Here is a 14,515-nt window from a genome sequence, read left to right on the forward strand (position 1 = left end):
TCAGAGCAGGATGAGGAGCTGTACATGTTATTCTCTATGTTCAGAGCAGGATGAGGAGCTGTACATGCCATTCTCTGTGTTCAGAGCAGATGAGGAGCTGTACATGCCATGTTCAGAGCAGGATGAGGAGCTGTACATGCTATTCTCTATGTTCAGAGCAGGATGAGGAGCTGTACATGCTATTCTCTGTGTTCAGAGCAGGATGAGGAGCTCTCCGTGCGGGCGGCAGCGCTGCCCAGGTCCCCTCTTGCGGCCGCCCCGCGCCACGGCAGCCCCGGCACCTCCGCAGTGTCTCCGTGGATAAAGTGGTTTTTCTACTTAAAATAAAAGGCAAAGTGGCTTTTTCTACTTAAAACAGCCTCGTCTAGGATCTCCGCAGGTTCTTTCTCCCTGTCTGCCTGTGGTTCTCTCTCGCTCTCCTGCCTCCTGCACGCTTTCCCGTGCTTTCCAAAGAGCGACGAGCCGATGCTGATGCTGGACCGGGTCTGGGCTCTCCTGTCACCAGTGGCTGTCCGAACAAGCTGTTAAATTCACTAACATTTGATCTGCTCTTTTCCAAAAGTTTCTGCTTTGTGCCAGGCACTGCAAGCACTGCATTGTTTCGTGGGGCTCAATCTGTTTTTCAGCTCTCACAAATTAATTTCCTGGCCTCTAAAGGTGACTGGCTCAGCTCGTAGAGAAATGAGCTGTATCTGCTGGCTGAGCCCCTGTGACGGGATGCTCAGTCCTCGGTCTTACTCCTCCAAGTGCAGGAGCCTCTGCCCGTCTCTCTCGAAAGGTACTTTTCTATGAAAAGCCTTATTACTCTTTCATAGCATCCACCTGATCTGCGGTCCATGCTGATGGTAATGTCAGCTATTACTGCTGTGATCAAAGCAGCTCAGGTGGTTCTAATAAATGGCTCAACCCCAAACTTGAAAGGTAAACAGGTCCCCCAAAGTGATAATCCCAACTCAAAACTGCAAACTGCTGATGCTGCTGGGAAAGGGGGAATTTTGTGCAGTGTGTCACTCATTTTCATGAGCTCATTATTCAGAGATTAACTGTTTTCCACCACCATTTCCCTTTTTATTTTTTGTTTGTTTTGCTTTTTGCTGTTGTTTTGTGGAATTTTTTGCTTAGTTTTTCCCTTGTACTGCATATAGAATGAAAGATTTCTATCCAAAAATACTTGAGAAAAATTGGGAATAACATGTACCTTTGCAAAAAGTATAGCTTCAAAAATGACCTATTTTTTCTTTGCCTGGAAAGGAAAAACATTCTAAAAAGCAAATGAAGAGTGAGCTGATTTTGATATCTTGAAGAGGCAGACAGAACAGAATAATTCTACTTAAGGTTTTAAGAATTTTGTATTTTATCACTTTTGGCTGCAGCCAAACAGTCCTAGTGGCAGACTGGGTGGATAAATGGAAAAACAAGAAGAAAATATAGCAAAACTTTGTTTGAAAAAACTACTTGTAATATTGACTGTCTCTCGTGAATACTTTCCATTTTCAGATTAAGCTTTAAGCATGTTATTAAATACTTTGTGGCATTAGGGATTCCATCCAAGAGAAGACAGTTACCAGAAGAGCAGAACAAGACAGGCAAGCTCTCTCAGATACAGGGAACAGCCCCTAAAGCTGTGCCCCAAACTCTCTGTCTCTCCCCAGCCACATTGAGCATCATTCATTGCTTTAGCCCTGTTATAAACAAGTTTATCTTCAAACACACATTGCTGCATTGTTTAAACCCTGACTTACCCAAAGCTAATGGAAGTCATGAAGCTCGTTCTACTCCCTGCCTGCCCATTTTCATGATGTGTCCTTCATCTTTGTATTCAAAACATCCACTCCACCACACCTTCTTTCCATCCCAGCCTCAGGAGCACCCAGCCCTGCTCTCTGCTTCTGAACCTCAGGCACATTTCTTGCTTTAGCAAAGCTCATGATCGGAAATGTAGTTTTAAACTGAATGTTAGTTCACACCAGTGAAAAGAAACTTACTGGAAAATCACATGCACTGAAATGTTGTCTGGTAGCTGTGCAGCACTGTAGGGATAAATGAACTAGTGCATGTGTTACACATCATAGCTGAAGGATGACACACAGTTTGAAAGGCTTCTGATCAGAAGCACCTCACAACTGGCCAGCAAACCTGCTGGGGGCTAAAGCTAACCCATCAGTGTCCAGAGCACCTAGCAACAGCCTTCCTCCAACTTTATCACTGGCAGGAGCATTTGAGAGTTTACCTCTGTTTGCCTTTAGCATCCACAGAGGATGAAGAAATTCTGTCAATGGGGGAACCAAATCCTGGGAAGCTTCTTTTCTTCTTGGTCTCAGTCACCTCGTTCTCCAGAGACACCAAGTCATCAAGAAGGAACAGTTTGGCTGCCAGGTTGGTGGTTGACTTCTCTTCACTGGCAATGGGATAGTCTCCCACACCCAGAGCAGCAGAAGGCTCCAGAGGCTGCAGAAGAAATCAGTAAAATTTCAGTCTGCTGTCTGCTCAAGTCCCAGGGGAAAACAAAAGAATTCAACCAGTGTCATAGGAGCAGTTCTGTGAATACAGAATTACAAGGACACTGAAACTGGGACAATGTTTTAAAATTAAATTCCTTCTCTGAAATGTGTCCTGTTTCCATTGACAAGATTTTGCTATCAAAGTCTGGACATTTTTTTTATAGAACTGAATTTGCTTTCATTATTATTGCAAGAAATATTAAAACTTGTTACTTCACGAAGCTTATTTCTGCAGGCCATCCCACTATCCCTATCTCAGCACTGTGATTAGCATCATTTATAGCATGAGCTGACTAATGTAATCATTCTGAAAAATGCAATCTCCATTGCCTTACTCCAATATCCATTCTGATATTTTTCAGGAAACTGATTTTTGTTTTTTAAATGAATGCTAATAAGTAGTAATGAAAACTTCTACAGAAGTTTCCATCCATATCTAACAAATTAATTAATTGTTATGCAAAAACTGTCCCCCAAAAAAACTTGCTCAGCCCTGGCATTCAGAGAAATTATGCAGTAACACTACATGGGGAGGAGGAAGGGATAGAACATGCTCTTGAGTTGAACCTTAATTACAACATTAGGCTTAACACCATTTCAAAACCAAATTTTGCTATAAGAATAGCTGAGAATACTGGGGTCTATTGAGAAAGAAATTAAACAAGTCAAAGTGAAATAGTTGCCTTGCATGTGACAGAAAATTACAGGGCAGCAGTTATTCTACACAAGCAAACTCAGATCGTTGTCTCTTTGAAGGAAATGCACTTTCTTGTTTACTTGATCTTCCTAGAATTAGATAGAAACATTACAACTTACTCAGATAGAAACATTACAACTTACACCATCAAAGTGGTTTTATTCTCTTTAGGAGCACAGCACTACTGCTGTTATTCACACATGGTGGGTTCAGTACACGTGTGAAGGAAGGCAGCACAGGGATGATGCAATATCTTTTTCTACTCCAGTTGTGGTGGGGGTGTTCCCCACTACTGATGGGTGGCAGACAGTGACGGAGTGCATAAAACTGTGACCTTTATATGAGGAGGAGCACACGACCACAATGATCACACCAATGGTGTAGCACTGTTGAAACCTTTATAAAGGATCTCACATTGTCCCGACTCTGCTTTTTGTAAGCCTCAAGTCCACAGCACAGTCCTTTCTGTTCTCTTTTAGGGTTATAAAGCTTTCATAGATGTTTGCAACTGAATGATGCTTTTGAAAAAGACTGAACCCTTCATTCTGGTTAGTGGGGATAAGTATCTACAATAACAGTTGAAACTAGAAGAGAAAAAAGAGCCTCTGCTGTTGAATACCTTGCAACTCCACTTACTTTTTCTTCAAAAGATATAATGGAATTGTAAGAAGTGACAGCTAGAATGATAATCAGAAGTAGAAAACAACTTTTTTCTTGTAAACCACTGAAAAGTACAATTTCACAGATAAGCAGAGATGAGAGTGGGTGGAGGTGGTATAGTGGAGGGTTTGCAAACTTAGGAACAGCAATGAAATGAATAAAAACTAGTAATTTTTTTCCTCAAGAGAAAGAGCTTTCCAGTCCACACAGTGAAGTCACCAGATGGTGGATTTAAAATAAATACAAGAAGTTACTTTTTAAACACAGAACACAGATGAAAGGAATGCAATGGCAAAGAATGTCATGGATACTGAGATTTTAAACTGGTTCAAAGACAAATTCTGGCCCATCAGCAGCTAAAACATGCCCTGGTCCAGTGCAGGTCTCTAGATCTAGAAGTCTGAAAAGATGTTCTGTTCTTATATTCTTTTCACAAAAATCTATCACTGATGGAGGCAGGATACCAAGTGTCTGTGGCACCAGAATAGCAACTGCTGCAGCACTTTTGGAGAATCAGGTCATGCTTATGTGAAGACAGAGAGGAAGGTACAGGATCCATCAGTATTCTTCAGTAGCCATCTAATTTTTAAAGTTGATCTTAAAGCCTATGTAAAAACCCTAGAGGCAAACAGTGCTAATTTTAGTTAACTTTTAGATACTTGACTTTATTTTTTTTTTAATGTCATGAAACCATTACATAAATACCTTTTCTGCCAAATCTGCCTTATGTCAAGATGACATAAACATAGGGAATGTAGTAGAAGTATTTTCAGGTGCAACCCCTACATATTATCCTGGGTGAAACAGGAGACAACTCATCCATTAATCTGCTGCTTTCCTTTGCAAGCTTAGGCAAGTGACTTGGCTCCCTCCCCCTCCTGGTCTAGTCCATCTCCTTTAATTTGCAATTTTTGTGCAGGTGGTCTTCTCCTGGGAATCTCCTTATGGCTTCTGAAAGCTTCAGCTTTCTCATGTCATTATTTGTCTGTAAGAAGAAGAATTAAACTTTCCCTTCAGTGTTAGAGAAGTTTGCTTTCCCCCTTCCATCACCTCCTTCCCCTCTTCAGGAAGTCCTCTATCCACTGGACAATGTTTTAACACACAGGAAATCCCCAGGAGTTTCGGGAGAGGCTGTGAGGATTTGGGCGAGGCCTCATTCAGTCTGTTCCCCTAGTGCCATGCAATTTGCATCTCTCTCTTCTTGTAGCTCCTCCTTGGCCCTGACAGAGTCAATAGTGATCCTACACCTTCCAACAGTGTTTGGGTACTCCAGTGTCCTCCTCACTCTGTGGCCAAAAATGCCCAAGGAAGAGCAATTATGTGAGAACCACCAGAAACCAGAAACCTTCACCTACCTCTGGAGCTGCCTGTGCAAGGAGCACAGAGCTGGAGTCCCACCACAGCAGGGCAATCACAAGGGCCACATGCACCACCACGAGCTGGAACTGCAGCATCTGCAAAGGAGAACAATCTAGAAATTATTCCACAGCTGCATCCCCTGGGGAATCTTGCTCCACAGGTTTTAAATGAGTAAAAACAAAGGGAGACTCTCCCCATGGCTGTTAATAAGTTTTATCTGCCAGAGTCACTGCATAAAGATCATGCCAGCTGAATGCTCTTCACCCTTGCATGCAGAATCAGCTCCCTCCTCTGCTCCTTCCCACACAGCCCTGCCAATCTTTTGGTTCCTTTCTGCACAGTGGTGCCATCCTTGCAGCAACAGCAGTGAGGAATGTGAATTTGCCTTAAAACCAGATGAGCTGCATGCTCACTTGTAAGCAGGGAGACTTTGGCTTGTAGCTCAGGCTGACCCTGACCTCCCCACATGCTGGAGAGGTGCTCAAAGCTGTGACAGAAGTCACACACCCCTCCAGTAGTATTTTGAAGGCAAGGCTGCATTTTGCTAGTTCCCAACACGATCTGGTGGGAGCCACAACTTCCAGTGGCATCCTGCAATAAAATTATTCACAATAATCTTGCACAGGGGTGTGTTGCTGAGATTGGGAGTGGTCTGACCACATGTCACAGCTGCAGAACTGCAGATGCCCACCAAGCCCTTAAATAATGCAGGGAGTTTTGGGAGGCTCAGGATGGGGAAGGTGCTTGGTTATCTCAACATGGGTTTAGCCTACATTGTTTAAGTCCTTGTGTGGATCCAGATCTTAAAACCTGATGTGCCTTCAGTTCTCCAGGTGGGAGTATTTCAGATGATGTTAGGAAGAGCTGGGCTGGGGCCTTTTGCCAAAGGCACCTGCTAATTTTCTGTTTTCTCTGTCTCCAGGTCATGCCCCAGAGTATAATTCAAGTCTGACTCTGCCACTCTGTTGACTCTCCACTTGGCAGAAGCAGAAGCACAAAGAGTTTATTAATATACACACACACACACACACACACACACACACACATATAATTATTACTATTGTCCATAGGGGATGGGCAGTTAGGAAGAAAGCTGCTGGTCACTCTGCAGGGGTGAGGCAGACACTCACTGGAATCAAAGGATAAAGTCAAAGCACTAACCACCTGGTACCACTCAGCCCCACAGCAACAACCATTGCTTGACATAAATACAGAGGTCTGCCTGGGTGTTTTTAAAGCTGGAACCCTCTACAATGTATATTTTTGTATGTGGGTGTGCATTGAAATTTGAAGTAGCAGTCTACTACCTTCACAGATAACCACATCCTGATTATTTGGATACAGAGATGTAAAAATAAATGGCAAGGTTAAAAACATATGTTTATTATGGTTTAAGATCTATGCTGGTAGTCATTCAAGCCGAAGACTAAAGAGCTAAAAATAGCAACTGGTACACTAATGAAAATAAACAGTAAGGCACCTGCAACACTAAAGACATCTGATTAACTGGTCAGAACTCGACGCCAGTGAAATTAGAAGCAGAGGAAATTTTAAGGACTTAAAGCTTGGCTCTACTTCCCAAAGAAATAAGCAGCTAAAGAGGTGGTGTCATGACTGAAGAGGGAGCAAAACTTGAGTCCAGCAAGACCCTGTTGTACTGATTTGGGACCAAGCAATGGGACCAAGGCAGGAGAAAAAGGCAGGGTTATTGTAGTGGAACAGTTTGGATTTAGAAAAACAATTGCAAAACTAGTAATGCAGTGAGGATTATGTAAATACAATTAAAATCACACTTTCTTCTGCCAGTCTGGGACTTAGTTTGACCACCTTCAGCCATGTTATAGGACCTTGGTTATTAAAAGAAGCTATTGGTATTTCTCCTTGAGCTTATTTGTTGCAGCTGGCCAAGCAGAGCCCTCTGGCCAAAAAGGGGTTTTCCCAGCCATGCACTGGCCATTGCTTCACCCCATCCATATTTTACCTTGACACATTCCAAGAGAGGCTTTAAGAGAGGCTGGACAGTATTTGTTCCTGAAGGAGAATAAGCAAAGCTCTGACAAGCTTTTCAAGATGCACCCTTAATTGAATTTGAAAGTCATTGTATTGAAATTGTATCCTTCCAGAAAATTCTTCACCACCAACTTCACAGAGCTAGGTCAAGGGACTGGTCTATAATTCCATGTCTGTATTATCTCAGGGTCTTGTGTTATCTGACATAAAATATGGTTTTCCCTTCTCTAAATGCAATTTCAAGTCTGAAATTCAGGCATATTTATGTGTCTTAGCGATACTTTAGCTTGAAATGTGTCAAAACTAAAATTCCTCATATAATTAGGTATCTTTGTTGCCGGTCCAATTAAAATAAAATTAAAGATAAAAGAAAGAACAGTATTCTACCTTATCAAAGCAGGATAAACATACAAAACTTTTACTTAGGAAGTGGTGCAGAGCTGTTTTCCAAGAAAATATCACAAGAAAGCAAAACGCTTTACCAAACAGAAACTGTTAAGTCTCCAACATCAAACCAAAAGACTTAAAAGATGTTTTGCTTACAGAGAAAAAAACAAAACCCAGAATGACATCCTGAAGATAAGTGGGCTGAACAAACCTCAGACAGAATGCAATTCATCACCAAGCTCCAAACCCATTGCCTGTCAAAAATGGTAACAGCCATCATTGTTCTTACCCATTTGAACCACGATATTTCACATTACTGTGGAGATTACTCTGCAAGCATAAATCACAAGGGGCTTATTTTTCTTACTGGCCTGTTAGCAAGAGAACCGAGGCAAGACATCACGCCTTGCTCTGCAATCCTTCACTCCAGCTGCCAGTCTGTGCTGATGGCTGTGCTCTGCTCCTTGCTGGGACACCAGCACGGGACATGGCCAAGCCACCTGCAGCGAGGACCTTGCTCTTGCAATGAGCACCTCGTGGCCAAGCCTAGAGCCCCTCTGGTTTTGCCTGGGTGCCACCAACATTACCTGGTGCAGAGCCAAGGCTCGCTTCCCACGGGCATTGGGAAGCTCCTGGAAGTGCCTCTTTGGCCTCCAGTGCTCCTCTGATAACTCTGGGGTAGCACTGGGGAGCCTTCATCACCTGCTAGCCAGGAAGGTCTCTGGGACTGTGCAGATTCTGGCCAGCTGGGGGAAATCAGAGCTGTGTCTGCAAGCCAGTCCCTGAGCTGTTTTGTTACTGCTCCAGCACCACAAAGTAGAATATTAACTGCTACTACCTATCTTAATTGAGCTGATTAATCAAATTGAGTACTCACACTGGCCTCGCTATGCTTGCATTGCACGCCCAATAGGAATAAACCTTGTCCAAAAAAATTATGATGGATTATTATCTTACCAAAAGAACAACTTAAAAACGGCTTGTGTGAAGCTCTAAGAAGCCTGCTCCTGCTGGAAAAGATTTTCCTTACTTTTAAAAGTTGTAAAAGGTATCCTCTGATCATATATATCACCACAAAGCAAAAAAATACTGCCCCTACCACCAGCCCTAGTGTTTTCAGCACTGCTGAAGGACCCTGTGTTTCTCAGGTGCATCTTGTAGTTATGTAAATGTCAAGGAAAAAGGATAAAAATCAAAACAAATCCCACCCTTAGAAAAAACAGTAGATCTCAAAAATAGGTTAGAGTGGTGTTTTTGTTGTCATCTCATAGACGAAATATGGAGCATTTCTCATATATTGCTTTCTAAAAGGTACTGAAGCCACACATTGAAACATGGGACTTTTGTGACAAAATGAAATGTAAGCTGCCAGTGTCAGGCTCTTTATGTTATTAATAATGTGTTTTCTGAAGTAAGTGTAGATTTTAAAACAATGCTATATATTTTGTTACAACTGACAACTTCTACAATGTATTTTTCCTTCTATTTTCAGTTTCATGACTATATAGATATATAGAGGCAGGTAGGTTTCATCTAGTGGAACCAGAGAGAACTTAAAATTCATAGACTTATGCAAGAGGCTTATGATTAGTTATTTTGAGATAACTAACTAGGTATTTTTGTGTCCCAAAAGAAACTTTTTGTCAGACAGTATTTCAAGGCCAAGCATGCTCCACTTCCTGAAAATGAAGTTCCTTCAAGTTTCTCAAGGTAGTCAAGATTTGTTGATTGATTTCTAAATCCTTCATTTCAATAAGTGCATTCCCTGTACCATGATTTCTGGTGTTCAGTCCTGACATGTTCTCATATCACCACCTTTTCCTGTTTGACAGCTGTGCTTTGGCTCAGAAGATGCTCGAGCACACAGAGTTCCTATCACTTGTACTCAGATAAAACAGATTTTTATGTCATGGTTTCAGTCGTGGTTTAGTCGCTGCAGGGCTTGCCTGGACCCTGCCCACCCAGGACACAACATCTGTGGGAGCAGCACTCACATCATGGGCAGAAAGGATGGAAAGGTGACCCTCTAATTCCCATGAGGAACTCAAGAAGTATATAAATGAACACAGCCCTTCCAGGGCACCTTTGCTGAACAGACACAAGCATGATTCAGGAACAAATTAACTGACAGAGGTGGGCAAACACTTGTGAAAAGACTAGCCAGTCATGGTTCTCATCTTTTCCTTTGAAAACAGGGCATGAAACCAAATAGTCATGCAGGACAAATGAGGACAATTTTCTTTAGAATGGGCAGGAAGGACACAGGTTGGACATCCTGCAAAGCTGGCTGCACATATACACTATTACACTGTGTAATAAATCCATTTTTAGCAACAGATTTCAAAAACTGAAACCCCCAAACTTGCATTTATACCATAAAAGTAGGAGACATGAAGCAGCAGACAAACAGAAGTGAGGAAGCCCATCTGAAAGCTCAGGGGCTATTAAAAAAGAAGGGTGCTATGAAGTGTAAGAAAATACCTCTTAGCGGGAAAAACCTACTTGCACATTTCCTCAAAAGATAATCGAGTGAGCTGCAGTATTCCTGGTATGTACAATGGAATACAAAATGTTATTAGACTATTGTTCATTGCCAACAACTCTCAACCCTACACTGTTTACATATGTACTGACTAAACATGACAACTTCTCTCAACATTCCTAACAATTTGACATTCAGCTTTCTTTCTTCTTTACCACAAGAGCCAAACACTTTTCTTTATTAGAGTGCCATCTTCAGAACTTCAGAAGCAAAAATAAAAAGTCTTTCCATCAAGAAAAATCAAGAAATAGATTGTGGTTTTCTATGTTAGAAAATATTTTTGACAGCATTGAAGTGATAAGTAGAAGATCTTTACACCAGGTATAAAGAGTATATTAGCAAAATAGGTTATCAATAGAAAAACAGATATAATTTAAAGTATAATAAAAATATCCCTCAAGATCAGCTTTTAAGAGATGAGAATGGCATTGGAATTTCTTAACAAGATTCAAACACTGATACTAATTTACTCGAAAAACACCTAAACATTCTGATCAAGGGTATTACTTGAAGAAGAAAAGTCTTGGAGGAGATGGATTGCAAATGTAGATTAGAGAGTAACCCGTCTCTGTGAGTTAGGTAAGAAGAGAGGGAAAGCTGGAAGCACTTGCCATCTTTGTCAGGGTCGAACAACAGAGCTCTTACCACTGTTGTGTGTTTTAATTGGCTATTCAAGAAGCCCAGAAAGGCACTTGTCATTCATTCACAGAGTGAAAACCAAGTCCTAAACTGCCAAAATCAGATTGGCAGGTATTTATAAAAAAATGAAGAATGCCTGGTCCAGTCAGAAATATTTTGCAGTTTTCTCATAATTTACAGCATGGATTTGCTTGGTTTGAACTGGGGGTTTTTGCCTGTTATTCCTCATAATGTTCAAAGTATTTTACAGGAGAAGTATGTTGAACTGCATTTTGAATACAAGTGAGCAGAGACAGATAAATGCAATAATAAGTTTCTTGAGTTAAGCAGTGGGCAGAGGCACAAAATGTCCTCTCAGCTCCTCGGGTTTCAGCTCTGCACTCCCCATGAGAAAACAATCACTGCAAACTGAAAGACCAAGTAAGGAGAGTTAAGGGCACTGCATGCTACTGCTTCAAAAATTAGTGGATTCTGAACTTTATTGTAGCCTCTGGACATCTAAACCAAACGTTATTTGCATGTATTCACTTGTAAAACTTCAGTGTGGGAGGAAAAAAAAAGCCCAGTGAAATAGTTTTGAACTCAGAATGGAGAAATTACAATTACTATCACAGAATAAGAGTCTGCCTTCAGTTACAGGGATACAAAACTGAATTAGCCAGATCACTGGACAATTATAATTACTCTGTTAGTGTAGGAATGTTTTTGCAGTTATTCTATTATTGCAGGAATGCAGCAGAATCTGGATCAACATTTGTCTAATATGGGATATAGCAAAACCCTTTCACAGATCTATAAATTATAGACTTTTCCTAAATAATTTATCTCATGTTTTCCAATATATTAGATGTAGCAAATTTGTCTACCACATTTGATATTTAGTAATGCAAAAGAATTAATCTGTCACAGGTCTTTAGCTTATTTTAAGAGGTAATATGCATTTGACAATAACTTACACAAAAGGAAAATCCATAACAATATAAACAGACAGCAGTTTACTGCAAAGCACTGCAACAGCATAAAAGTAATTTGTCAGTGCTGCAAAATGCACTGACACATTCTTTTAAAATATTGGCTGATTAACTGAGGGAAATAAGCTTCCACTGAATATTTGTAGCTCTGTCTTACTACCTAAAATCCTAGGTGACAGGAACCTTATTATCTTAATTCCAAAGTAAAAAGTACTGGAAAAAGTACTTGTGCTTTTCCCAAAAGATCTGGGCATCTTTATGTCTTTTGCATGTCTGTTAATTAAAAAATAAAGAAAAATAAAAGAAAAAACAAAAGAAAACATCAAAAAGAGGAAAACACAGAAGGGAAACTGCATCTGTAAAGACAGCAGAAGACACAAAACATCCCCAGCACATTCTGCCCTCACTCCTTACCTTGCATTGCATGCAAGCAATTCCAGCCTTAATGGTCCTGCTATGTTCTTCCTCCTAACTTATCCTTAATGTTCAGCTTTCTTTCAGAGTTTTTATAGTGTCTGGTGTAGGCTACAAACTCCAATCACTGCCTTTGCTTTCTCTTACATCATTTCTAAAGATTTTCCACTGATCCTTGCCCTAAACCTTTCTCTGTCCTGCACTCTCACACACGTATTTGCCTCACATTTGATATATTTATTGCTGTGATCAAAATGATTAGGTTGTAATTAAAGGTCTAGGGGTTAGTTTGGGGTTTTTTTTCTTTATTTTCATTTAATTTCAAGATTCAGACAGCCGTGAGTGTAGAAAGATTTTCAGCAGCATCTAAACTCTCACTTTTGTAAACTGCAGTACAGAAACACGATGTCCTGAGTCATTACTGGGTTTTTTTTCAAACTTTGTTTCTTGGGGACACCAGAAGGACTGTATTAGCTTCAGAAAGAAATCAGTGTGTTTTTAACAGACCAAACACCTCTGTAAGTTAAGCATTAGAAAAGGATTGTGCTTTGTAAAGCAAGTGACAAGAACTTAAGTCTTTCAGACACAATTTCTGTTATTAAACTGTTAAGTTATTGAATTGTAAAGCATGAGCTATGAAGATATCTATCTTTCCTAGGCAATACCAGAGGACTTGTTTCTTTCCCTGTTTGCCTGCCTTGAATAAGTCTATTTTCCTTTTTGCCCCTCTTTAAAAATCTCAGATTTTAATAGATTTGCTGAGCATTTTAGACCTGTTTTGGGGTTTAAAATTCTGACCAGTGCAGGCTCCTTAAGAGTTAATTCACAGTAATTTTATTCCCTAAATAGAAAGGCACAGTACTTTGAAAGTACCTTTTACTCTGACTTGCCAAAAGCTGTTCCTACAAGCCATGGACAGTAAAAGGAAATCTGCAGTATGTGGGAAAAAATTGCCAGCCAGGAAGCAAACATCATGATTTCATTTGTCTTGATCTAAGTGATTAGAGAAAAATAAGAGTTTGGTCATACTGAGGCAAAGCAAGGACTTTTGCCCCATATCTGGACATGTTCCAGGCCAGGCTGGATGGGGCTCTGAGCAGCCTGGTCTAGGGGAAGGTGTCCCTGCCCACAGGTGACATTTAAGGTCCCTTCCAGCCCAAGGTGTTCTGTGTTTCTATAGCATCTCTCAGTGCAGGCCAATATGGGAATGTGGTCTAGAGCAGATCTGCAGAAATCCTGCCCAAACACACGAAAAGCTGCCCAGAGGAGCAGCCACACCAGTGTCAGGCAGGCTGGGACTCTCCTCTGCAGGGTGTAACAGAGCAGTGATGGCAGCTGCAGAAGTCCAAATGGGCTCTGTGGGTGGAGCAAGAGAATCAAAAGAGCAGAGCCAAACACCACCAGACTGCTGAAACACAGCTGAAAATGCTGCTGCACAAAGAGAACTGGGCTGAGGTCCATTTCACTGCATTTAGGTGGTGATTTGCTGCTGGGAGTCCAAGGACACAGCAGTACTTGACCAATGTGTCTAAAGCAAGCAAGCAGGATCTCAGGGGGAAAAAAAAATATCATGACAGCCTAGCAATGAGGTATTATCAGTTTTTGGGCTACCTTAGTGACATATGACCACAAGGTGCTGCTGACCAGCTACTGCAGTACCAGGTACTGAGTTTCTTCTTCTTTCTTCTGTTGGCAGGAGGGGCACAAGGTTGCACTCACAGGCATTTACTCCTCTTGGGAGTTCTTACAGCTTCTATCTTGAGGTCTTCAAGCAGAATCTCTGCAGGACTCCATTCTGCCACCCTGCTTGGAGTTGATGTGGCTGGTAGGAGACCTGGGCTGTGACACTGGGAGTAAGCTGATGACAGAGAGCTGAGTGCTGGCAGTGAAGGTGTTTCAGTGTTTTACAGCACAGAGAAAAGTCTGGAGAACAGCTGAGACTCAGCCATCCACAACTCAGCATGTCACAAGAGTGAGGGAGAGGGGGGAGGACTGCAGAAAAAAACAGCAGAAGTGCAGCCATAGTGCCACCTCCTTTAGCTCCAAGAGGGTGTCTAAGAACTGGCATCAAAATTTTCTTTTATCTTTGCCATCGATCAGCAATGCTATAGCAAAATTCCAGCCACTTTTGTTTTACCTATTGGAGCTACTCTGAGGTTGAGGCTCTTCCTTTAAGAAAAGTTATTTTCTATTTCACAATTTATCACTGTATCCTTCCTATAAAATCTAAAATATTTCAGAAATGGCTGCTGAGACACACAACTATCATCAGCTCTGACTAGGAGGTGTGAAAGATTCAGACCTGGATAATTTGCCAACTTCATGGGCTGTTTCT

The 14,515-nt window shown here is 41.3% G+C and overlaps 1 protein-coding gene across 2 annotated transcripts in view; it reads right to left on the minus strand.

Moving 5' to 3' along the window:
• Positions 1-14,515, minus strand: part of OSTN (osteocrin) — an 81,566-nt gene that overhangs the window by 24,666 nt on the left and 42,385 nt on the right. Inside the window, exons 1-3 of one of the 2 annotated variants that reach the window (XM_021536805.4) lie at positions 12,181-12,328; positions 5,214-5,312; positions 2,231-2,448 (exon numbers count right to left, since the gene is read on the minus strand). In XM_021536805.4, the coding sequence (XP_021392480.3) occupies positions 2,231-2,448; positions 5,214-5,312; positions 12,181-12,192 (329 nt within the window). In that variant the 5' untranslated portion in view covers positions 12,193-12,328. Of the gene's footprint in view, positions 1-2,230; positions 2,449-5,213; positions 5,313-12,180; positions 12,329-14,515 lie in introns of those variants that run through there. The other variant, XM_085587797.1, reaches the window with a different exon arrangement.

Source organism: Lonchura striata, chromosome 9 (genome assembly GCF_050655825.1).
Source record: "Lonchura striata isolate lonStrDom1 chromosome 9, ASM5065582v1, whole genome shotgun sequence".
NCBI classification, from domain to species: domain Eukaryota; kingdom Metazoa; phylum Chordata; class Aves; order Passeriformes; family Estrildidae; genus Lonchura; species Lonchura striata.